This window comes from Papio anubis, chromosome 9 (assembly GCF_008728515.1).
Source record: "Papio anubis isolate 15944 chromosome 9, Panubis1.0, whole genome shotgun sequence".
In the NCBI taxonomy this organism is placed as follows: Eukaryota; Metazoa; Chordata; class Mammalia; order Primates; family Cercopithecidae; genus Papio; species Papio anubis.
The window spans coordinates 82,870,165-82,895,948 of record NC_044984.1 but is presented as its reverse complement, the minus strand read 5'-3'; the positions used below and the strand labels follow the sequence as shown (position 1 = coordinate 82,895,948).

At 35.6% G+C, this 25,784-nt stretch overlaps 1 protein-coding gene across 2 annotated transcripts in view; it reads left to right on the top strand.

Annotated features, from left to right (window-relative positions):
- KITLG (KIT ligand) overlaps nt 1–25,784 on the top strand; it is an 88,937-nt gene that overhangs the window by 56,326 nt on the left and 6,827 nt on the right. Inside the window, exons 4-9 of one of the 2 annotated variants that reach the window (XM_003906933.5) lie at nt 8,170–8,340; nt 10,547–10,703; nt 11,422–11,505; nt 18,105–18,214; nt 18,864–18,931; nt 20,034–20,110. In XM_003906933.5, coding sequence (XP_003906982.1) covers nt 8,170–8,340; nt 10,547–10,703; nt 11,422–11,505; nt 18,105–18,214; nt 18,864–18,931; nt 20,034–20,073 — 630 coding nt within the window. In that variant the 3' untranslated portion in view covers nt 20,074–20,110. The remainder of the gene's footprint in view (nt 1–8,169; nt 8,341–10,546; nt 10,704–11,421; nt 11,506–18,104; nt 18,215–18,863; nt 18,932–20,033; nt 20,111–25,784) is intronic. The other variant, XM_003906934.5, reaches the window with a different exon arrangement.

Here is a 25,784-nt window from a genome sequence, read left to right as displayed (position 1 = left end):
ACACTCCTCAGAGTAGCAGTTTTGGATGTATTTGTGGGATGATTTAATGGATAATCTTCCACCAACCTGTAAACTGCACAAAGGTAGGAACTATATTCTTTTTGCTCTGCATTAGATTCTCAGTGCCTCATGGATGCTCATAGGCATTTAATGAATATTTGCTGAAAGAAAGTGAAGAAAGGAAAGAAGGAGAAAAGTTCCCTAGTATATAATCATTTATAATTTTCTTGAGGCACAGATTTGAACTGAGTATAGTTCACAAGGTTATGATGATGTGGTGAGTGCCTATAACTCATCACACAGTTTCTGTACTGCAACATTATCTTCTTTTAGATGAGTGTGCATTTTTTGAAAGATTTTAGGTGTAAGAATTGTATTATGCGATTTTGGGGAATCACAGCTTCTTTAAGCCTTCTGTTCTACTGCTTTAATTGGTCATTTTTGTATTCAAGAACCTGTTTATTGTTCCCATTTACTAAAGGCTAAGAGCCAAATTCCTGAACCTGATGTTCATGACTCTTTGTAATCCTGCCCTACCCTAACCAGCTCGTCTGAATACCCATTATTCCCCAACACAAACTTCCAACCACAGCCACATGCACTACGGCCTCCTAAAATCACTGTGCCTGTTCTCAGGATGCCCTTTCTTCTCCTATCCACTTACCCAAATTCTACCCACAGAATTAGGCAGTATCTTGGGGCTTAAACCATCTTAGTGGTCATCTCCTCCAAGGTCAGTTTAAGATTTCTCTTTCACACAAGGTCATTTTCTGCTCTTTCAGACCACACTTTCTCTCCCCTGTATCATTTGATCAGGTGAAATTGGCATCACATCTACTCTGTGCTGAGTGTTTTGCTTGATGCTGGGGCTTGGTGGTCAGCAACATTAACATTGCACCTGCTACGTGGACCCTGTCTTATAGTTTATTATCTTGTGACTTCTATGGAATTTGTCCAGAAGCTATTCATCTTGGGTACATGATCATATATTGCTTACATAGAGCTTAATATTTTAAGTGTTGTATAATTGTCTCAAAGTATTTTTGTGAGAAATAATCACAAAAATAGTTGTGGTGTGCATATAATAATTGTCAGATACCATCATTATTATTTTGTTGTTGTGTTCTCCTTTTACTGTATTTTGACTATCTATGGAGCAAGGTTGAACTCTTTTACTCCTGTGTATCTCCTCACCATTCTTTAGACAATCCAATGCATATAGTCGCTCCTCAAAAAATAGTTATGAATAAACATTTAACTCTTGGCAAAAATTCTAGTTTTCCAAATCTTGAAGGAGCCCATCTTATTAGTTTAGACTCCTGTGGTTTTCACTAATAGTAAAAGTCCCATTATAAGGACAGTAAAGAATAGCATGTCACCTAAAGGCATGGATGCAACAGGTCTCATGAAAAGACTGGAACCAGGATTGGGAACTATGAGTTTTTCCTTCTCCTTCTCTGAACCTCTGTGTCTCTGCCTCATTCTTTTTGTGCAGATTTTTTTCTCCTTTGTTCCAATCACTTGGTAGAATGTAACTGCCCAAGAGCTGCCAGATTTACATATTCCAATTTCAGCCCTCCTCAGAGACTAATTATCAGTTTCTAATGATCAATACCAATTTTGGGGAGGAACTTTCTGATTGGTCCATCCAAGACAGGTGTCTACCATCATCCCATCAACTGTGGCTACAGGGAAAGTTCACTGTTTGTAAGCATGGATTCTGAGGCTCCACTCCTATGATGTGGCATTCTCCCTATGAAAATAGACGTCAGCCAAATAGACACTTGTACTCAACTATTTATCTGCCTCGATCTTCCATGTAATAAGAAAATATTTATTTAAAAGGAATAAGCATAAAATGTTAATTGAATGAATGAAATATGACATTAAATGCTATTTTAAGTAGTTCTTTTGTATATTCTACTGTAGTACAGGGGGCCGTCTTCCTAATAAGTGATTATATTAAGATGCTGTTCAGATTATCTAGGCCATTATTGTCTGATAGAAATACAATGGAAGCCACATTCATAATCTTAATTGTCTGGTAGCCACACTAAAAAAAAAATAAATAAAAATGAGCAGCTGAAATTAAGTATAATGAAATGTATTTATTTATTTATTTATTTATTTATTTATTTGAGACTGAGTCTGGCTCTGTCGCCCAGGCTGGAGTGCGGTGGCCGGATCTCAGCTCACTGCAAGCTCCGCCTCCCGGGTTCACGCCATTCTCCTGCCTCAGCCTCCCGAGTAGCTGGGACCACAGGCGCCCGCCACTTCGCCCGGCTAGTTTTTTGTATTTTTTAGTAGAGACGGGGTTTCACCGTGTTAGCCAGGATGGTCTCGATCTCCTGACCTCGTGATCCGCCCGTCTCGGCCTCCCAAAGTGCTGGGATTACAGGCTTGAGCCACCGCGCCCGGCCTAATGAAATGTATTTAGCCCCATGTATCCGAAATATTGTCATTTCACTTTAAAATCAATATAAAAATTATTAATGGAATGTTTTATATTTTTCATACTATTCAAAATCCACAGTGTGTTTTACACCAGCAACATATTATAGTTCATACACTAAATTTTCATTAGAAATAGTTATTCCATATTTAGATTTTTTTAAATAAAATTTACTATTGAAAAGATAGTCACATTTCTGTTTTCTCCAAACATACTTAAAAGTTTTCCAGCCTCTAAATAGGGTAATATTATTGACTTTTCAATTTAAAGAAATTATAGTTAAGTAAAATGAAAATTTTAGCTTTGCCAGTCACATTCGATGCATTTTGAGTGAGAGGAGCTGCAGATGGATAGTGGGATTCCCATATTGGCCAGCACCAATTAGACAGGCCCCTTTGTTTTACAGATGGAGAAACTGAAGTCCTGAATAGGTTAAATGACTTTCCTGAAATCACAAAGTGAATTGACAGAGTTGGGACTAAAAACTGGGCCTCTGGTTCCTCGTTTCTGCCCTCAATCCCCAAACCCCTGTGCTGTTCCTTCACTTTTCTATTTTAGGTTTGGCCTAGGGGCCATTTATAGGTCTGCCCTGGAAAATAACACGTATTTAGAGTGCTTTGGTTGATTTCCATCTTAATCAGATTGAGGTTTCTACGTCACTTTAATTCAAACAGGATGCCTAAAGTGAACACTGAAGACCCAAATTAATTGTTTAGGGAGAAGACTAAAATAAATCATTACAAAACCCAGCTTATCCAAAGAGAAGTTAAGATTTCAGAGACTACACTGGCAACATGAACATGCAATATTTATTTTGCAAAGTGCTTTTATAGGAAAGTTTTAAATTTGCCTGCCCATGGAATGTTTGAGAGTAGAATGTCAGCTTTCTAGCCACAAGGATAAAAACCAAAAGAACAGTAAATAAAGTCTACAAATGGCAATTGTCAGGATTCCTCAGAGAAATTTACCTTCATTGGTATGACTCTGGATTAATTGAAATGAAACAGAAAGAACCATTTCTATTCCCAAGAGATTTCTTAATTGAGCCTAAGAATTATTGTGTCTGGTCCAGACGTGAGACCACATGAGTCATATGACTTCAGCAGAAAAAAACACGTCAGTTGTATGTGCTTTCACTATTCTCATGGCTACTAGAACAAAATGAGTGATCGAGAGTCCTGGTTTCTCATGTTTCTGTGTAAATTTGTTATGTAACCTGGAACGAGACACTTCACTACTCTAGGCCTTGATTTTCCCACGTATGCAGTTGGTGAGACTGGTCCTCAATATTCCTTCTAGGTCTGAAATTCTGGTGATTCTGATGACGTGGCTCTAAATTTTGATTACTCATCCCAGAGGTAGATGCCGAAAGCACAAACAGAAAGGCATGCTTTGTGCCCTAGGCATGCTTATGTCTAATTCCAGCAAGACTGAAGTTTGACAGAAATTAAAGAAAGTAAAACAAAAACAAATTGGGCAGTAATGCCGGTAATTAGATTAATCGGATTAGAAGGTTGGGTGAATACTCCTTGTAAATATTCTTAGAAACATCGTAGTTTATGAGACAGGCTTTTCTCTCTGAGAATCGCTAATTGATATTTCACCAACTCCTGTGAAAAGAACGCTCTCTCTGGGTAGATACTAGCTTTAGGCCCTATAAGAAAGCACATAGATATCTCTCTGTGAACAGCTACCAAATGGAAAGTAGTGTAAAGTGCATCAATGAAGAAGTGTTATAGTATGTTTTGTCTACTTTCAGCTTCTTATTCCATAAATCTTACTGTGACTGTTCTTAAAGACTGTCTTTGGGCTGGGCGCGGTGGCTCACGCCTGTAATCCCAACACTTTGGGAGGCCGAGGTGAGTGGATCACCTGGGGTCAGGACTTCAAGATCAGCCTAGCCAACATGGTGAAATCCCATCTCTACTAAAAATACCAAAAGTTAGCTGGGTGTGATGGCGGGTACCTGTAATCCCAACTACTCAGGAGGCTGAGGCAGGAGAATAGCTTGAACCCAGGAGGTGGAGGTTGCAGTGAGCTGAAATCACGTCATTGCACTCCAGTCTGGGGGACAAGAGCAAGACTATGTCTCAGAAAAAAACAAAACAAAACAAAAAATAACAACAACAACAACAACAAAAAACAGACTGTTTGTGCATCTAATACCAATGCGGAATAATGTGTCAAATTATTTCACCTAATAAACCAGCACAGCTTCCTGAATGAGGCAGGAGATGGAGAGGAGCAAGCATGCCAGAATTAGCAAGTCCCCAGGGTGATTTTAAAACACATAGTTTATTTCAGCCAGTTTCTCAGATTTACTGGTTCTAGAACTACAGAGATTCTGTGTCACATATTTTGTGGAATTAATATATTACCTTTTAAAAATTTATGCTTAGTTTTAGAATGTGCATGCATTTCTGTTGTTGGTCTTTGGAAACAGTCATATTTCTTGTTATGTTTAGAATACTTTTAATTTTATTCATTTTAAATGATACATTTTATTTAATCATTTAGTGAGATCATTGATTTGGTGTTCATGGTACTTTAAAGTTCCTAAGGAAGTTCACAGTTTTTAACTGAATTGTCAGTGGTAGTGACATGCTAGCAGCTCAAGCATATTGATTCAACATCATTGAGTCAGTTTGGATTCTAGAATCATACATGTTATAAGTACACGGGGATAGAAAGCACATGTTTTTAGTAGTCCTAGCTAGAGCTGCTGTATTAAGCCAAGAAAACATAAGACAGAAGCTATCAAGAAAGGAGGTAAGAAATTGAGAGCATGGAGTCAAGAAAAAAGTTTTTACACTCAAAGCAGAATCTATATATTTCTTCATTTGGAAACTACACATACAGATGAATAAAGCATCAAATTACTGTACATGCACTTCAAGAATTTAAAAACTATTATTTGTGTCACCTTTGACATCCTGTATGACCGCCAATTTTCTTAATCCTTTATATTTTCCAGTGAAGGAGAGAACATTATATCCTACTTTCTTCTAATGAATATCATTGAGTAAATATTTATATAAAAATATTTAAGTTTAAAATGTCTCTGAAAAATAAGAAACAGTGATAATGTTGTTTATTAAGGCAAAGGAAAAAGTACATTTGTAAATTTGACAACCTGTAATCATTTCTTTCATAATCATAATCTTGGAGGAATTGAAAAACAGAAAGACCTGCTATCACCTCACAAATGAAATACTTAGTTCAGTGTGTTTTATTCTCCTTGCAAATCATTGATGATATTTAATTAAAAATTACAAAACTGCCAGACATTCCAGTCAAAACTAGTTCCCTTTCTTACAAGCAGGCAGATCAAAACTGACATTTAATATTATTTGTTTACCTTCATTTTATCTTTGATAAACTCAAAAATCTTAAAAAGCCAATATATACCTGGTTAAACAAATTACTGAAAAATAGAACTTTGAATTTATGATTCAGCCTTTTCTAAAGAAATAATAGCACAAGCAAAAATTAAAAAATGAATGAAATGTTATTGCCAGGGTTTTAGAAATACACGATTTTTCAACTGCGTAGGCACGTAGTTTTTATCAACTATCAACAAATTGTTCATGACTTTAGACGGGCAAACATTAGAGTAGGATTAGATTGTGGAATTTCCATGGTTTAACTCTAAGAAAGCACAGGATTGGGGTTGGAAATTTTACTGGAAAGAGTTGATTGTTTACACTGTTGATTTAGGTATGTGAAAATGGGAGGAGGTAGGGTAATAGCTAAATAGGAACTTAGAATATAAAATGTAAACATAGAGTTCAGTTGAAAATAGTGATCAACAGAAGTGGCAGTAAGTACCCCAGAATTCCCCAGCTTAAAAATAAGAAACAAATCAACAAAATCTTCTCTACTTTAACCACACACACACACAAAAAAGGCAAAATGAACAAAGTACCTATTCATATAAGACAACTACCACAGAAACTAAAGGAATGTCTTAATTCAAAACAAGGGAATTTCATTTTGGTTCTTACTTGCCAGAGATCCTAGGCAAGCATATTCATAAAGTGAGGAAATAGAGTCCTAAGAGATTAATACCTGGAATTTCATTGTTAGAAAAATTTGCACAATTTCAGCAGAATGAATTGGTGAAAGCGACTCTATCACATAAATACTATTCAAATAGCATTTATACTGTATGCTGTGCTCCGTATCCTAGGAAATCTGTTCATTGTTGATAGGGCTGACTGTCTATAAGGAATTATCACTCTCTAAAAGGAGAGAAACTTGCAGAGCAATTCAGCATCCAAGGAAAGACTGACAGCTTTGAAAGAGACCTGATAATGATGCAAGTAGGAACTTGCATGTGCTTGAAATAAGCATTGATTTAACAAAACAAAGACTCTATTCTACATATACTTTGGAAACACATATTCTTTGAGAACTTGGTTTTGACGAGTTGAAATGGCCACTCGAACTAAATTCCCATGTTGAGCTTTGTTTACCCTTCTTATCTGAAGCCAGAGCCAACAATCCTAAAAGTTTTGAATGACATTTAATGGTTCCAGGAATTGGGGCTTACCTATCTGCAGATAAACCTGTTTCCTTTTTGGCTGTATTATATTAAGTAAAACTGTTCTGTTAAATGAATAGAAAGTGGTCCCTTCTATACTTTAGAATAAATAAATGACTTGAGCCAGCTGCAGTGACTCAGGCCTATAATCCCAGCACTTTGGAATGCTGAAGAGGGAGGATTGCTTCAGGCCAAGAGTTCAAGAGCAGCCTGGGCGACAAAGCAAGACCCCCATTTATATAGAAAAATTTAAAAATTAGCAGATTTGGTAGCATGCGTCTTGTAGTGCCAGCTACTTGGGAGGCTGAAGTGGGAAGATCACTTGGGCCCAGGAATTCAACGTTGCAGTGAAACATGAACCATGATTGCACCCCCACACTATAGCCCAGGACTCAGAGAGAGAGCCTGTCTCTGTAAAAAATTAAAGTATAAATAAATAAATGAAAGACTTGACTTTTCCCACAGAGATATTCTGCTAGTAAATAGAGAAATAAAGCTTAGTAGTGTGATTTATTTTGCATGACATCAATTACTCTGAGTACAATATTTTTGTTACAAGTTCTATTAAATTATTTATGCTTTTAATGAGCCAATTCAATGTTAGCTATTCCTAATAATAATCTTATTTTTGTCACGGCAGCATTTCAGCAGAGTTCAAAATACATCAGAGTTTCCACTTAAAAGATATTTATAAAAGAAAAGATAACACGTTAAAATCATATAAAGGATGCAACTTACAACCTCCTCCTCCTGTTACAAGAGTCCCTCCTCCTATTACAATAGTCCCTCCTCCTCCTGTCACACTAGTCCCTTCTCTTCCTGTTACAATAGCCTCTCTCCTCCTTTTACAACATTTTAAGTAATGTATATTAATTTTAAAAATCTGGCCAGGCACAGTGGTTCATGCCTGTAATCCCAGCACATTGGGAGGCTGAGACGGGCGGATCATTTGAGGGCAGGAGTTTGAGACAGCCTGGCCAACATGTTGAAAGCTCGTCTCTACTAAAAATAAAAAAGTAGCCAGGCGTGGTGGCGGGCACCTGTCATCCGAGCTACTCGAGAGGCTGAGGAAGGAGAATCACTTGTGTGACTAAAATGATAGCTTTGAAGAGTACTCCGAGTTTTATGGCACTTATTAAAATAGCTGCTTTGTCTCCTTTTTCATGTCTTGCAGCCAAGTCATTGTTGGATAAGCGAGATGGTAGTACAATTGTCAGACAGCTTGACTGATCTTCTGGACAAGTTTTCAAATATTTCTGAAGGCTTGAGTAATTATTCCATCATAGACAAACTTGTCAATATAGTGGATGACCTTGTGGAGTGCGTGAAAGAAAACTCATCTAAGGTAACTTTGTGTTCATTGGGATTATTTTTCATTACTCTTCTTTAAAAACCCATGCTTCTTGGTGCTGTTGGGGAGAATGAGGCACCTTTATGATATTTTGATTGTAGAAACTTCAAATTTAAAAATCTTGTTCAGATGAGCAAAGAAAACAAGTATTTGCAGTTATAGTGCAATACTGAAGTGTGCGTTCAGACTTAAATATTGTCATCTAATATAAAAATAAAACTTATTTACATTACAATGCAAAATCAGTCCTGCCTTTATCTTCATTTTTCATAAGTGAAGTCCTCAAAATCTTCCTGTTAAGTTACAAGTGTTCATTTAAATGGGAAATTGTCTGTAATAGACACATATCCCTGTCCTTTTATCCATAATGTAATCACCCCATAGGTCACAACAAAGAAATACATTTTGGCTCCCCAGAGTCACTGGATAACTGATCATCCCCAACTTCAGGATGTGGGCACGACACATGGAATAGGCAGTGTACTCCGGAAAATGAGAGTGGGATATTGGAGTTTAAATTCTGGCTCTGTCACTAACGAGTTTTGTGAGCATAACTTCTTTGTACCTCACTTTCTTTATATTTAAAGTGGGGACAATGCCAGAATTCATCTAACAGGGTTGACATTAGGTGATTTGTCATGAGTACTTTAACACCATACCTAGCAAAATAAATATTAATAAAATTTTACATTTTTTCATCACACTGTGTCTATAGCAGAATCATGCTTAGCAGACCTGATTTGGTATACAGTTCAAATGGCCAAAGATTAGCTTAGGAGACTTCTATAAGTTTAAATTCAAAGTTTTAAACAGGATTCTGTACCTTAATACCTAAATTCTTTTTCCTGTGTCCCATCTAAATTCCAGCTACTCTGTAAGACCCAACTTCAATCCTATTTGTGCTCTCCAATCTTATAATTCTTACCATACTAATAATCCAATCACTACCTTTAATCTTTCTATTGTTTTGTTTTCTAATTTCCAAAGTCAGAATGTAGTGTTAACCACTCTTTCATATTACTACTGCATATAGTGTGCTGACAGCATTCAAAAGAAGTAGAGGTCACAAAAAGAATATATCACACAAGGTGTCACAAAGGAAATAACATATGCATTAGAGCCTTAAAGATAAGTTAGGTAAATGAGTTAAGTCAATGGTGATGTTGGGAGGAACACAGAAAACAACAAAGAATGTGCATTTACTAATCATGACACTTTGGTGGGAACCCAGGAGATTACCGATGATATTTCCGCAGTTGTTTTGGAGATTGAGTTAATCTATATAACGCACTTAGAATAGTCCATAGTAAGTGACAGATAGTTGTTTATTTTGGTTACCTACTTTTCTTTATAATCCATTATGTATCCCTACAACATAGCTTTGATTTGCTTTGGGGAATTTTATATTAATTTTATATCAATTAATCATACCATTTTTATTATTTTGGGACTTGCTTCTTTCACTCAGCTTTAGGTTTAGAAGATGTATCCACTCTAAAGCATATAGCTGTAGTTAACCTTCTCCTGAACTGAACTCCACTAATTCAGTGTATCACTAGGTATTAAGCCACTCTCTTTTGATTAACATAGTGATACAGATATTGCTGCAAAAAACCTTTTTATATGTCTGATGGTATGTATGTGCAATAGTTTCACTAGGGTATTTACCTGAGAATGGAATTTCTGAGTCACAGGAGGGGCACATGTCTAACTTTACTGGATAATATCAAATGTACCAATTTACATTATCTCAGCAGTACATAATAGTTCCCTTGCCAATATTTAGTATCATCTGACTTTCTAATTTTTGGATATTAGAGCATGCATTATGGAGAGGTCTTTTTTTTTCTAAAGACTAGAATTTCTTGTAATGGAGGGGTCTTTTAAAAATAAACCCTGATGTTTTTAATAAGCATCTCTAAAGAAAAATATCCCCAGTTTGTTTTCAAGGTTATTATTATTATTATTATTTGCCATGACATTGTGTTCACTGCGCCAGATTCAACTTGTGAGCCCACTGGGATCACTACCCCACATTACCAATTTGAATTACATACATTGAAACAGCCATCTAAAAGTGCTAATTGTAAGAGTCCAAATACTTTAATCTTTGAGGGACATATTTATAGTCCATTATCTTGACCTCAGTTAAGTCTAAAGACTATTTGAAAAATGTAATCCTATTTTTTTTTTGTTCTAGGATCTAAAAAAATCATTCAAGAGCCCAGAACCCAGGCTCTTTACTCCTGAAGAATTCTTTAGAATTTTTAATAGATCCATTGATGCTTTCAAGGACTTTGTGGTGGCATCTGAAACTAGTGATTGTGTGGTTTCTTCGACATTAAGTCCTGAGAAAGGTAATACATGTAAGCATTTCCAGTTCAAATGTAAACAACAAACTTAAATCTTCCCTATATAGTAAGAATCTACCTCCGTGTTTAGCTGTAGCAAGACAATGTGCATGTATGTCTAATAAAAAAGCAAGTATCAATAGCACAGAAGAAACTAATGATTGTAGATTTCTTGGTTTCCAAGCCAAAGCAGTATTCATCAATTTCAAATCAGTGAGCTGTTTGTGAGTAAACAGTATATGAGATGGCCACTCATACCTTTTCTCATCTAATATTTGCCAGTAGTTACAATTATATTATTCTGTACCTGCAGTCTACTTAATGTTCCTTCTCAAATTTTTTTCTTAAGGATCTAATTCTGAAGTCACAAATTCTGATCCTCCCCAGTTACTCTGTATTGAGACTCTCTTTTCCCTTCACTGGGTCTCTGTAATACAAACCTGGATTCATGGCTTTCTTTTTTAATAAGAAATTACCATCAATGTGTCATTATTTGTATTTATTAACATATTTATTCAATAAGTATTTGTTCTACAAGGTGACAATGGTGAATTTCTTAGTAAAATAGAATAGCAGGACCCAGTATGAAATAAATAAGAGCTGAATACTCTAGATTTGGGAAGCAGACCTGGCAAGTAATCTGGTATTACACTTCACCTTTCAGGGACTCTATAAGTCATACAAATCACCATATAACACTGACACATTATTGCTTTCTATTTAGATTCCAGAGTCAGTGTCACAAAACCATTTATGTTACCCCCTGTTGCAGCCAGCTCCCTTAGGAATGACAGCAGTAGCAGTAATAGTAAGTACATATATCTGATTTAATGCATGCATGGCTCCAATTAGCACCTATAGGAGTATTGCATGGGCTTTCAAGGAAACTTCTACACTTATTACTATTGATACTGTTCTGTTACTGTTATTCCTTTTATGGTCTTCCTGAGACTTAAGTTTGTAGAATTAAATTTCCCTAGAGCTGGAGATAATGTTTAGAGAATTCGGCCAATAAATTTTCTGCTAAGGTTATTTTAAATAAGACATAAAATTAATTTTAGAAATATGATTTATGCTTTTTGTTGAATCATTAAAATATATTCTGTGTGGAATGTGCCTGACAAAACCAGAAGTTTAAAATTGAGTGTATAAATGCTGTTTGTATAGAATTCCAAAGATATTTTCAGTTTTGTGTATATCAGTATTTACTATTGTGCATTTTGAAATTTGATGATCCTGTTATTTTACTACAGAATTATATGTTTGACGAGAATAGACTTATTCTTCTGAAATGTCTGTCCTCTTTGGCCAAGAACCCAGTTTTCTTTTAAAATCCAGGCAAAGGTCATTATAAAGGTTATTGTATTTACTAAATACTCTCTGGCCTCATGGAAAGTGCGGGAAGAAAAAAAATCATCTTGTGATCTAAGCTAAAAAGGTCATCCCTTAAGACTTACAAATGGGGCACTGTCATTTGTTCAGGGACTTAGAAGACCTGTCTATGAAACTAAGTAGCAATTTATTACTAATTCATAATAGCTTGTTACAATGCAAAATTTAAAAAAAAAAAAAAAACCTGTAAATTGCTATTTACTTATTTTGGAATTCGTTGCCACCAAAACCTGACCTGAAGTGATTTTTGGCTATTTATAGTATTTATTTATCTTTCCAAAAGTGAATATATATTTTACTAATGAAATATTAATGTATTTGATTACAGGATGCTACCCAGGATTCACTGGGGACAGTATATGTTATACATTATTTGCAGGACAGAATCTTCTAAAACCTAAAATTCTAAATTACATATCAGTTCTGAAAGTGTCAAAAAGGGACTACGGCCCTCTTTGTGTGTTAGTCAATTAAGGGCTTTCTTACTAACTATGGATTGTATTAAATTTTCAAAGAAGCAACTCTGTCTTCTTAAATTCTCTGCTTTTATTTCATTGATTTCCAATCTTTATTATTTCCTTCCATTTGCTTTGTGTTTCATTTACTCCGCTTTTTCTGGCCTTTCAAAGTAGAAAAATTAGATCATTGATTTTAAACTATTTTTGCTAATTACAAGCACTTAAATGTATAAATTTTCTTATATACAAATGCTTTAGCTGCACCTCACACATTTTTATGTTGTGATTTTATTATTTTTCTAAATATTTGTTAATTGTGATTTCTTCTTTGATTCACAGATAATATAAAAGTGAGTTGTTTGATGTCAAAAAGTTTGAGGTGTTCCTATATATCTTCTTGTTACTGGTTTATGAATTTTGTTGTCAGAAAACATACTCTATAATTTTTTTGAAATCTGCTGAAACTATTTTATGTATATTATTTAACTATTGAATGCGCACTCAAATTTGGCCAAAATGGTTGATAGTGTTGTTTATATCTTCTCTTCCTTATTAAACATTGTATCTAATTTTTATTAATTATTGAGAAAGGGGAATTGAAAATGTTTACTTTTGATTACGGATTTGTCTGATTTTCCTTTTGGTTTTGGGTTTTTCGCTTCATATATTTTGAAGCTTTATTATTATGGGCTTATACATTGATTGTTGTTAGATCTTCCCTGTTTAATTGACCTTTTAATCTTACTGAAATATCCCTCTATCTCTGATAGTGCTCTTTGGCTTGAAGTGTGTTTTATCTGATATTAGTAGAGCAAGTCTTATGCTTACTGTTTTCATGGTATATGTTTGATTTTCCTTTATTTTCAGTCTATTGTCTTTATTTTTAAAGTACATTTCTGGTAGACAACATACACTTGGGTTTCACTATTTTATTTAGTGTGTCTCTGTTAATTAGAGTGTTTCATCCATTTCTGTGTAATACATCATCTGTATAGTTGGATTTTAATCCACCATTTTCTTATTTGTTTTTTATCTGTCTCATTTGTGTATTGCTCTTCCGTTCCTTATCTCTCACCCTTTTTTGGGCTACTTCATTTTTTTCTAGTGTTTAATTTTAATTACTGTGGGCTTTTCAACAGTACCCTTTTGCATTATGTTGTGATTATTTGGGGAATTAAAGTATACACTTTAACTTGTAATCTTCTACTTAGAGTTACTGTTGTAGCACTTGAGAAAAAATACAAGAACCTCGAAACAGGATAGTTGTACTTACCCATATCCATCTTTTGTGTCATCATTGACATATAGTAACATATCTACATCAGTTATAAATTTCACAATACAGTCTACAATACACAATGCAGTTCAATTATTGCTTTGAACTGTCATACGTATTTTAAAGTAAGAGAAGAAGAAATATATTGTCTTTTATATTAACCCGCATATTTGTTATTTCCTGTACCCTTCATTCCCTCTTGTCAGTCCAAGTTTCCGTTTGGTATTAATTTCCTTCAAGCTGAGAAACATTCTTTCGCATCTCTTATAATACAGATCGCTGGCAGCAAATTCTTTTTTCTTTTTAATTGGAAAAATATCTTTTTTTGTCTTCCATGTAGCAGGTACTTTTTACTAGATATTGAAGTCTGAGTAAACAGAATTTTTTTTTTTCTTTTAGTCTTTTAAAAATATCACTCTATTGTGTTCCTGCAGATACTGTTTCTGGAAAAAAAAAAAAAAAGTAGGCACCATTTGTCTTATTTTTTCCCTGCATGTACTGGGTCGTTTCTTCCTCTGCCTTCTTTCAAAGTGTTCTCCTTTTAACAGTTAAACTAGAATATGCCTACGAGTGGTTTTCTTTGTATTTATCTTTCTTGAGATTTGTCAAGCTTTTGGATACATAAATTTGTTTTCCCTGAAATTTGGTGAAAAAATAGCCATAATTTTTTCAATTTTTTTTAATCCATTTTATCCCTTCTCTCTTTCTGAGATACTACTTGCATGTATGTTAGCAGTTTGCTAGTGTGTCATAGGTCACAGAGTTTTATTCATTTATTTATCCTCTTTTCTCTCTGTTCTTCTGAGTAATTTCTACTTGTCTGCTTTCAAGTTCATTGACCTTTTCTTCTACCATCTCTGATCTGCTGAATTTTTCATCCAGTGAATTATTTTATTTATACATTTATATTTTGTCTTCTAGAATGTCCAGTTAATTTTTTAATGTGTTTTATGTTTGTCTGCTGGAATTTTCCATCTGCATACTCATTATGAAAAAAATTCTTTTTTATCACTTAAGCATAATGATCATAGCTGCTCTAAAGTTCTTGTCTCCAAATTTCAACACACAGGTCATCCCAGAGTTAATGTCTATTGACTTCTTCCTCCTTGATTAAGGGTCACATTTCCTTTTAAATGGTTAGTGATTGTTTAAATGCCGGATATTATGAATTCTATGCTGTTGAATATCTTTCAGTTCTATAGCATTTCTTTAGAGGCTATTGAATTGTGTTTTGGTAAGAGGTTCGAATACTAGCAGATGAGATTTATCTTTTCTCCCAGCCTTGTTTTTAAACTTTCTTGGGTACAAACGAAAGTAGCCTTATTCCTAAGGCATGGAATATCTGAGATACCTCTAAAGTACTCAGAAAATCTCTCCAATATTGCTTGTCGTAACAACTTTGTCCACCATTGTTCTGTGACTGCTAAGGTCTCTATTAATATTATAGCTTCCCAAAGGTTTGATTTTTGTTTTCTTTTGTTGTTGTTATTTTATTTTTTAGTCAGGTTTTGTGACTTCTCTACTGGTGCATATAAAGCTTATTATTGGACCAGTAACTTAAGGAGATTCATCTAGAGATTTCTGATGCTCCTTCTTTGCACAGCTCCCTTCTTTGAAATAACCTAGATCTAGAAACCCCAGCCGCATCAGCAGCCCTGAATTTCAATCTTTGACTCCCTGCCTTAGTGAGGGCGTTGATCCTTGCCTGGACTCTGTCTTCCACACCTCAGTCTGAAAGTGCACCCCAGACAGGAGAGCTGAAAGCCGAAAGCCAGGGCAAACATGAGCCTCACTTAGTGTGGATTCCCTGTCTCACGAATTACACATTTGTGCTGCTGTTTCCTAATTTCTGAAAAGAGTTGCCTCATAATTTGTCCAGAATTATAATTGCTTAGGTTGGAAAGGCTAGTCTGCTACCATCGTGTTTGGAAACAAAAAGTCTTTCCTACTGATTTTAGGAGACAAATTAAACATAAAATACCTATTTAATCCCATGCCTCTGAATTAGAGATTACTTTTTAAATTGCAAGATGAATGGACAAGCTTCTTTTTTGTTCATTGTTTCCTTTTCCTTTCTTTTTAAAAAATTTTGAGTCTTGCATTGTCAGCAACTTTTAGCTAGGTGATGTCACTCATGAATATGCCACTTAGATACCTATGCACAAGACAAGATTTTGTGGTGCTCACATTCTAAGAGAAACAGAAGTAAATACTCATAGTACAGTACATAATATGTATCATAATAGAATTATGCAAATGTTTTTAGTTGTAACACGAAGGGGGTAAGACTTGTTTTTTGGGAGAAGGGTTAGGGAAATTTGAAGAAAGCATGCTAGTTTTCAGGGATAACTCAAAAGTTGGCCATGTCAGAGGACCAGGGCATATGAAAACTTATTACAGAGATGTGAGTGTGTAAGGAAAAGTCATGGGATAATGGAATAACATACAATAACTACTAGTTATCCAAAGGAAATTATGTTTATAGCATAACAGTAATATCCTTTATGATAAGTAAAGAGAATGTTTAAAAGATGTTTATGTTTGAGATCCTTGCAGACAGTACCTAAATGATAGAGAAAGAAATCCTAACTTTGTCATTACCTTATACATCTTCTAGAAATAGTCTTGACTCAACCTTCCTGGACTCATATACTAGTCAAGTTAAACTCTGTTGACTCTTCGGTCAAATGGAAGATCATAATACCTCCTTCACAGAGTTTCTGTGAGTTTTAAGTGAGTTAGTACACGTGTGCTTGGAGACATACCTGATGTCTTGTAAGAGTTCATCATTAAGTACTAGAATAATGAGATGCAATAAGACTTTGGATCAGTAATTATGTTGAACCTTTAGTGAGCTCCAGATCTGAATCAAGGAAGAATATTCATTTGCTTGTTTCATAAACACCAAGATAACCATGTCACAGGCATGGTGCTCCTAAAAATGCTCACTCTAAAAAGAAGTTCAGCAAAATTATAGCACAATTCTTTGTGTTCTATATGTCTACAGATGTTGGTTATTATTAGTCAAATGAAACAAGTCAGTTCCCAAGATTTCTGGACAGTGGATAGTTTTGGTAATAAGGAGATATAATTAATATGGTAATAACCCAGGAATTTGGGATTACTCAAATCCTGCCCAGATGAGCTTCCTCTCTACACAAATTCTCTGCAGGCTATCTTTGCATAAAATCAAAACTTTGTTGTCAGCTTAAGCTTTGTCCCCAAATACCCTTCATTTGGGCCTTGAGGCATACAATTCAAATCTCATTGATTCCTACTGGATAGCTGCAGTGGAAAGTATTGAAAGTCATTCCCTGGAGGTCTAAGCAAATCTCTTCTGACAAAATTCTTTTTGTCTGCCTGCAAGAGGGACAGTAGTATCCCTGATGGACCAAAGACCTGGTTCTTAAGCCCCACGCATGAACAAGTAAAATAAAAAAAGTGAGGTAGCGTTGACCTCTATAGGATGTGAAGCTCAGTAATCTATGGGCACTTCCCCCAACCCTCCCCCGCACTGCCGCCCCACCACCTAGTCTTTGCTGTTTTTCTCCCTCCCTCTCTCCTGCAGGAAGATTGCTGCTGTGTCTTAGTCAGATTCCAGGATTGCATCTTGGCTCATAGTCTTAGGGATGGAACTGTCAACATGGTAGTCACCGCACCCTCAGAGAGCAAGTCTGCTTTCCTTAGTGAGGTCTCCCACACAGCTTTGTTTGAAGCCCCCTCCTTAGATGCTATCCTTCTGCCTGAGAAAGGTTTTAGGTAGCAAATTCCAGAATATCTCCCTCTTTAGTAAGCTGCTTTTTGCTTTCGAGTCTGGTCTTTCCTTTGGTCTGAGTGGTGAATTTCAAGACTTGGGTTTGGTCTTTGTATAGAACAGGAAGAACATGGTGTTTGGATACCTTGATTCTGAGACATCTGGCTGACCCAACGTAGCCAAATACCAAGATAAAGGCATGAGAGATAGATTTGTTTGATAGTGTAAGTCATTTCCCCCCCAGAAATATATTAAGTCTGTGTTCCATATGTGTCAGAATTACCCAAGCCAGGTTTCTTTCTGTCTCTGTGATTTCTTTCCTTTTTAATGCATTCATCTTTTGGAGACTACATGGACTTATATTGCCTTGCAAAAGCAATATTCAGCAGAAAAATCAATCTTTTGAATACTTTAAACCGATATAGGTCCAGAATGTGTTACGGAAACAGTTAAAAACAACCACAGCATAAGAGCAAAACTTCTAGGATGAATATGCTGTATTCATCACTGTGTTCTTTAAATTATAGGGAAGGCCAAAAATCCCCCTGGAGACTCCAGCCTACACTGGGCAGCCATGGCATTGCCAGCATTCTTTTCTCTTATAATTGGCTTTGCTTTTGGAGCCTTATACTGGAAGGTAAGTGTTGCCATTCCTTTTTTTTAATATGCCATGTTTACATAAATTATTAATCTTTTTTCCTCAAGAAATGATCCATTACAAAAACACTGAATTCTACCTTAGTTTATAATCTAAACAAAATTTAAATTTTAGAAAGTTTCCCATTTCTCATTACGTCTGGAGACAATCCCTCTAACTGATTATTCACACTTAAGAATTAGGAACTAGCGTTAATAACCTGAACTAAATATGAAAAGGAAGATCTGCCAAAAATCATATGATATACTTAAAAGATAAATAGAAATGTCATTTGTATTATCTGCTATTTTTGGATTTCTACTCTTTTGTTCTCTTCTTATTGAAGCCTGTCTAAAATTTAAAAATGTGCAAAAATCATTGTGATTCAGCTTCTTGAAATGTCTTTTGAATTTGATTAAATGTCAACTTCTTTATTACTCTTTCTCCCCCAACATCCTAAAAATGTTGAGTTGATGGTACCATGCAACTTTCATAATTTTTTATTACAAAAACATTTTGCATGCTACATGCTGAAAAAAACTGTTATTGGAGTTATTGACATAAAAGATAAAAGTGGAGTGCACTTACCTCTTAAATATTAGACCATTCATTGATCGTTTTACAGCATGTGTGTTTCTTCTTTTTCCAGAAGAGACAGCCAAGTCTTACAAGGGCAGTTGAAAATATACAAATTAATGAAGACGATAATGAGATAAGGTATTTTGTTTTGCTAAATGTGTGCCTAATCAAGCATGGCATTGCCATTTCACACACTGTGTACATGCCCAGAATGTCTTTAAGAAGTCCTTAATTCATGACAGTAGCTCCTAACCAGTGAGTCCCAACTCTTTATCCATCTTTCTGATGTCTCACTCTCTCTTCAATGCTGCATCTCGATTTACCTGTAGAATACCTTCACATAATTGTTTTCGTTACCCTTCTTAGGGTTTATAAAGGGGTTACCTCTGCTTTCTTATTTAAGTAAGGCAGCAGAATCTTCTCAGACTCCTAGTTGTGGAACTCTGGAGGCATATTTGCTCATGTTCTTTCTTTTCCACACTTTTATCAAAACATACTGATTCAGCTCTCAGAGCCTTTTCCTAAGCTTAGTTCTTTTGGTAGGAAGCATTATCATCACTGACATCTTTATGATCTCATGAGTTGCTGCCACTGATCTTTTCTTTTGCCCTTCTAAACTCAACCTTCAGTCACACTCTTCTGTAAACACTGGTTCATAGTGTGACTTCTTATTCGAAATATGTTCAGTGATTTTCTCTTGTATATTTAATATATCTTTTATTTTACTCTGGCTTTCAGAGCCCTTAACTTTTCTCAGCATGCTCGTTGTTTTCTGTAAAGCCAAATGCAAAATTTGCTGTAAGATGACTTTCCGTTCTCTGTAGCTGGCTCTTGTTACTCTTTCACCTTACCCTATACTGCCCAGTGCTCATATGTTCCCTTACCTTTGATTATAATTTTCATTTGGTGTGTTGCATTCTCTCATGTCATGCCTATTGTATACACAGACACATATGAAATGCATATAGGCATGTTTGGTGTGTGTATATGCATATACAGAGAAAGAAATGTTTTAACTACTTTGAAAGACTACCTTAAGACAAATGAAGTCTTACCTCTTCCCTATAGTAATAAGAAGGTAAGCTCCCCATTAAATTTTGCAATCTTCTACTACTGTATTTACAGAAAAGCTGCCTTTTACAATGCCCAGGTCATGGTGTACCTCAGAATCTCTGACTAAGAGCAAATAAGCATGATTTTTTTTATTTTTTTAAATTTTTTATTTTTTATTGTTTTTCAGTATGTTGCAAGAGAAAGAGAGAGAGTTTCAAGAAGTGTAATTGTGGCTTGTATCAACACTGTTACTTTCGTATATTGGTAAGTTTTTTTTCTTTCCTTTTTTTTTCTTTTTTTCTTTTATTCTTTAAGTTCTAGGGTACATGTGCACAAAGTGCAGGTTTGTTACATATGTATACATGTGCCATGTTGGTGTGCTGCACCTATTAACTTGTCATTTACATTAGGTATATCTCCTAATGCTATCCCGCCCCCCTCCCCACCACGCCATGACAGGCCCCAGAGTGTGATGTTCCCCGCCCTGTGTCCAGGTGTTCTCATTGTTCAGTTCCCACCTATGAGTAAGAACATGCAATGTTTGGTTTTCTGTCCTTGAGATAGTTTGCTCAGAATGATGGTTTCCAGCTTCATCCATGTTGCTATAAAGGACATGAACTCATCCTTTTTTACAGCTGCATAGTATTCCATGGTGTATATGTGCCACATTTTCTTTAACCAGTGTATTATTGATGGACCTTTGGGTTGCTTCCAAGTCTTTGCTATTGTTAATAGTGCCACAGTAAACATATGTGTGCATGTGTCTTTATAGCAGCATGATTTATAATCCTTTGGGTATATACCCAGAAATGGAATGGCTAGGTCAAATGGTATTTCTAGTTCTAGATCCTTGAGAAATTGCCACACTGTCTCCCACAATGGTTGAACTAGTTTACAGTCCCACCAACAGTGTAAAAGTGTTCCTAGTTCTCCACATCCTCTCCAGCACCTGTTGTTTCCTGACTTTTAATGATCACCGTTCTAACTGGTATGAGATGATATCTCATTGTGGTTTTGATTTATATTTCTCTGATGGCCAGTGATGACGAGCATTTTTTCATGTGTCTGTTAGTTGCATAAATATTTTCTTTTGAGAAGTGTCTGTTCATATCCTTTGCCCACTTTTTCATGGGGTTGTTTGATTTTTTTCTTGTAAATTTGTTTAAATTCTTTGTAGATTCTGGATATTAGCCCTTTGTCAGATGGGTAGATTGTAAACATTTTAATTCAAACTGAAGTATTTAGCAAGAACTATACAGCATATGAGATGCCAAAATTTATAAACAAACTTCATTAGTAAGTGGTCTATCAAGCAGATGTCAGCATGTTGGCTGAAGTTGTTACATAATTGAAATGTGCATATCTAATTCATTGTGTATTCTCCAGTTTTGAAAGGTAAGCAGTGTTTGTCCTGACTAGTGGATTCATCTTGTATGGGAGATGCACAAAAAAATTAACAGTTGTATGTTTACTTGGACTGTTTTTGAGGCCAGAAAATTAATTAGACAAGGGGAATATAGCAAATTAGGACTAAAATTAAGTATTACTAATAGAATAAAAACATATGGAATCAATTTTATTTAGGTGTGACCACCATAACATGACGGTGTCCCATGTGTTAGATGCTGAAACAAGAGAAAACCAGAATGTTTCCCTGCCATTTTAAGGAAAAAGAGAAAACATCCAAATATCTTACAGTCAGGAGAGTAAGATTTTCAAGGTCAATTGCCACTTTCCACATGACTAGTAATAATTATGCATTATAATATTTCAGAGCCCAGGATACACTGAGCATACACGCATGGCAGACACATGCTGTGATTGTATGGGTCTGCGGAAGGATTGTGGGAGAAAGGAGAGTAAGATGTGGCTAGAAGTTACTAGTGATCATTATCTCCTGTCCTGTCTACTTTCTCTGCTCCCTTGCTGCAGATACTGTTGCAGGAAGACCCACAGCTGCGTTAACTTAATCAGTATTGATTCATGCTGTCCCTCACTTTTGCTTCTGCTAATTGGCTGTTATTTTTGTTACTGTCATGGAATCCTGAGTGCATTTACCACAGTGGCATGCGAATATTCTCTTCTCTTTTTAATTCCTCATTTCTTCTGTGCATTCCCTCATTGTCAAAGGATTATTTACTCTCCTCTTTATTACCTAGATAGTCTGTGGTGAGTTCCTTCTTTACCCTGCAAGTCACTGCCCTTCCAGCTTTAACCCCTGTCCCAGCTTCAGAGATTTATCTCTAGGCTGAATCTTCTTCAGTGGAGCTGAGTCATAAAGTATCTGGCCTCCTGTAATGAGCTTACTTTTATGGTTATACAACATTTGTTTAACAACTCAAGATAACATGATATAATTATGTTGCACATTTATCTAACACTGTAATACTTTATTCTACATACTCTGTCACTTTTACCTTCAATCATACTCTTGATTAACATGTCCATACCATGAATAGCACCCTCTGTTTTCTGCTGCCCATTCCCACTTCTTTCTAGGCTCATTCTTCCTGTCAAATAATGTAAATGGATAGAACCTTTGCTTAACACTTTTTATTTTCTGGAGCAGTATTTCCCAAGCTGAAACGATGCTTTTTCCTAAAAATTCATTTTTTTGCCTTTGAACCGTAAGATGAGATTCACTGTTTTCTTTTTGTTTTTTTTTCCTTTTCTTCTTCTTCTTGACAGCCATTTCAGTTCTCTCAAGCAGCATTCACAAACCACACATTAAATGGTTAATTGAGTCTTAAATGCTCAAGTAATGTCCTCTGTTGTTTAGTTTGGGATTGCATTGCTGGGATCCTGTTTTGGCACACAGGTCTTTAATCATGTGGTTTTAATTATGACATTTGTCCCATGACATTTGGGAGTGGATTAGGATACGGAAACCCAGGCCACTTGTTTAGGAGGAAAAAAGATGGTATTTTAAAGCAACCATAGTCAAACAACTTATGTATGTTTGAATACTCAGTTAGCATTCCAAGACAAGAGCTGGATCTTTCTGTTTCTTGCTGTACCCTCAACACCTAACATGCTACCTGTGCACTGTTGGCTCTCTATAAATGTTTGTTGAAGGAGAGACTGAGTGAGTGACTCAGCCCTAAATGAAAGTGTAAGCAAATGGCAAAGAAGATTGTTCTTCTGAAGTAGGGTTTGTTTTTATCTTTTGTGTGAATGTGCGTGTGTAATTTATTGGCTTGGATTAATGAGACAGCAAGATATGCATATGAAAAGGGAATATAATCACATAGGAAATTAATAAATTATTTTTCTTAAGGTATGAATTATTACTCATGTATAAAATGAATCACATTAGCCGGGTTAAAGAAGCCAGAATTATCCAGAAAAAAAAAAAAAAAAAAAAAAAAAAAAAACCCAGCTCACTTATTGAGTAGTCAATGGGAAATAGATCACAGAGTGAATGAAAATGTGACTCATTCTCCTTCATAAAGTGTCTTACTCGTCATCTCTGCAAAGCTCTGCCAAGGCGCAGGTCACATACTACCACCTACAAAAAGCTGACTTCCCAAATGAAAATAATCTCTATTTGTGGCGCTCTAAATAGATTTCATACGACCCTTGGTAGGACATCACTGTCACTTAAATGAACATTTTGTGCCCTTTTCAAAACCATAAGCTCTTAGGGGACAGGATATTTTTTTTCTTAATTTAATTTTGGAGCCCCACTAAACAATGTCACTTATACCATGCACATATAAATGATGAATAACTATTTGTTGAATAAATTAATGGAAAGATGAATGAATATCTCAGAATTACAATAACATGAGAATAAAATTTATGAAGATAAAAACAGAAATAAACTTGTATGTGTGTATGAGTACATAAGAATTCAAATGCTGAGGGAAAAGTAGGGAAAGAGGGAGAAAAGGGCCAGTTCATCATCGAGAATCTGAAAACCCAAAGTAAAAATGAGTGTATATCATTTGTAATCATCTATTGACTACCCATTATATGAAGTAAACCCTTACATTTGGCCTCATACTAACAGAGATGGAAAACCCTCCAAGGAACTCTTAAGTCTAGTTCCTAGATAGGTGTGTAGTAGAGGGAAAGTCTGGGAGACCGAACTATGATGTGGTAGGAGAGAAAATCTTCTAAAAAATAAGAATAACTGTAGTAAAAAATACCAAGATAGAAATAAAATGTGGAGTTGCAATTATACGTTTAAAAATATATATAATGTGAATTATAATCATTTTCTTGGTTAGCAAGGAAGGGGAAAATACAAGGAATGACTCAGGTTTATGGCAAGGATTTCTCCCTGAAATGGAAGTTTCACCAACTAAAACAAATTAAATCAAGACAAATATTGAAACACTAGAATAGAGAACATATGGGCTAGTTCTCTGAAGGAAATAACCTATAATTGAGAAATGAAAAGAAGGAGGGTTTAATATCTTAAATACAAGGAACAAACGTGGAAGGAATGTATTGAACTAGAAACAACAACAAAGAAAGTTGCACCTAGGAAAAAATATGCCAAGAGTGGTGGCTCATGCCTTTTATCCCAGTACCTCGGGGGCTGAGGTGGGAGGATCACTTGAGCCCAGGAGTTTGAGACCAGCCTGGGTAACACAGGAAGACCCCATCTCTACAAATAATTTAAAAATTGGGAGGGCATGGTGGTGTGCACCTGTGGTCTCAGCTACTCAGGAGGTTGAGGCAGGAGGATTGCCTAAGCCCGAGAGTTTGAGGCTGTAGTAAGCCATGATCAAATCACAGCATTCCAACCTGGGTGATGGAGCAAGGCCTGGTCTCAAAGTATAAAAATAAAAAATTAACTGAAGTTGTGTTTATTTGACACTATGCATGAGAATAGCTATGTGAAAAGTTAAAAATTTACTTGGTCACATAGGTTATGCCAAGTATCCATAGTAGCATCCTACAAAAACCTTTTTCATATTGTGTTGTGTATAGCAAAGATTAAGATAAATAAATAAAACAGATACATTACATTAAAAGCTTTATTTAAGTTAATACATTACAAGAAACTTTTGCTCTTTACTCTTCCCACAAATGTGATTCCAACAAACTCTAGTAGGTGCACTGATGGATGCAAAGCTTAATATAACTTCGTTGTGTCCTCAGATTGTTTATAGCCTACAAAAGGAAATCAGACATATACATAATACTCTGCATATGGTCCTACAAGTTGTGAATTCAACACAGTTCTAGATACTGGCATGGATGACATCTTAGAATTGAGCACACCCAAATACAATTACCTATTTTTGAAAGGAGAGAGAAATCACTAACAATAGGAGAAAAGCTTCACTTTGTAAGTGATGGAGGTAGCATCTGTACAGAGCACACAGCGTAAACTAAGTCAGGAAAGTCCCAAAGTAGAAACTATGTTCAAGGGTCAGTTTGGACAGTTGGATTCCAGTGGAAGTCACATATAAAGAGTTAACATGCTGAGAAGAAAGGGTGAGCATCAGTTTGAGAAAGGGTTTGAATTCCAGGAATGGAGCTTAAAATATAAGCTTGTGTCACATAAGGAGCTATTGGGATAAAATGCTGTAAGAAAGATGTGGGTGACAATCAAAGCAGAGGTGTGGGAAAACTAATTCGGTGTTGGTATGGCAAGATGTATGGGAATGGTTAACTAGAGAAATGGAGTCCACTTACCAGGCCAGTCTTCAAATAAGATGTGAGAGAGAATGACAACAGAATTAGCATCAGGGCCAGGAATTAAGAAAGCATAGACCATTTGAAGACATTGCAGTAAAAGAATCAACAAATCCTAGTTACTAATGGGATGTGAGTTTTGTCATTACAGGCAGAAATCAAGAATGATTTGGAGACTGTGGGACTTACCAGAGTGTGTCCCACTCTGTTATTAACAGGAAATGTGAAATCAGGTGAAGAAGCTGTTGGTAAATATTATTGAAACTGACCAGTGGCCAAATATGTT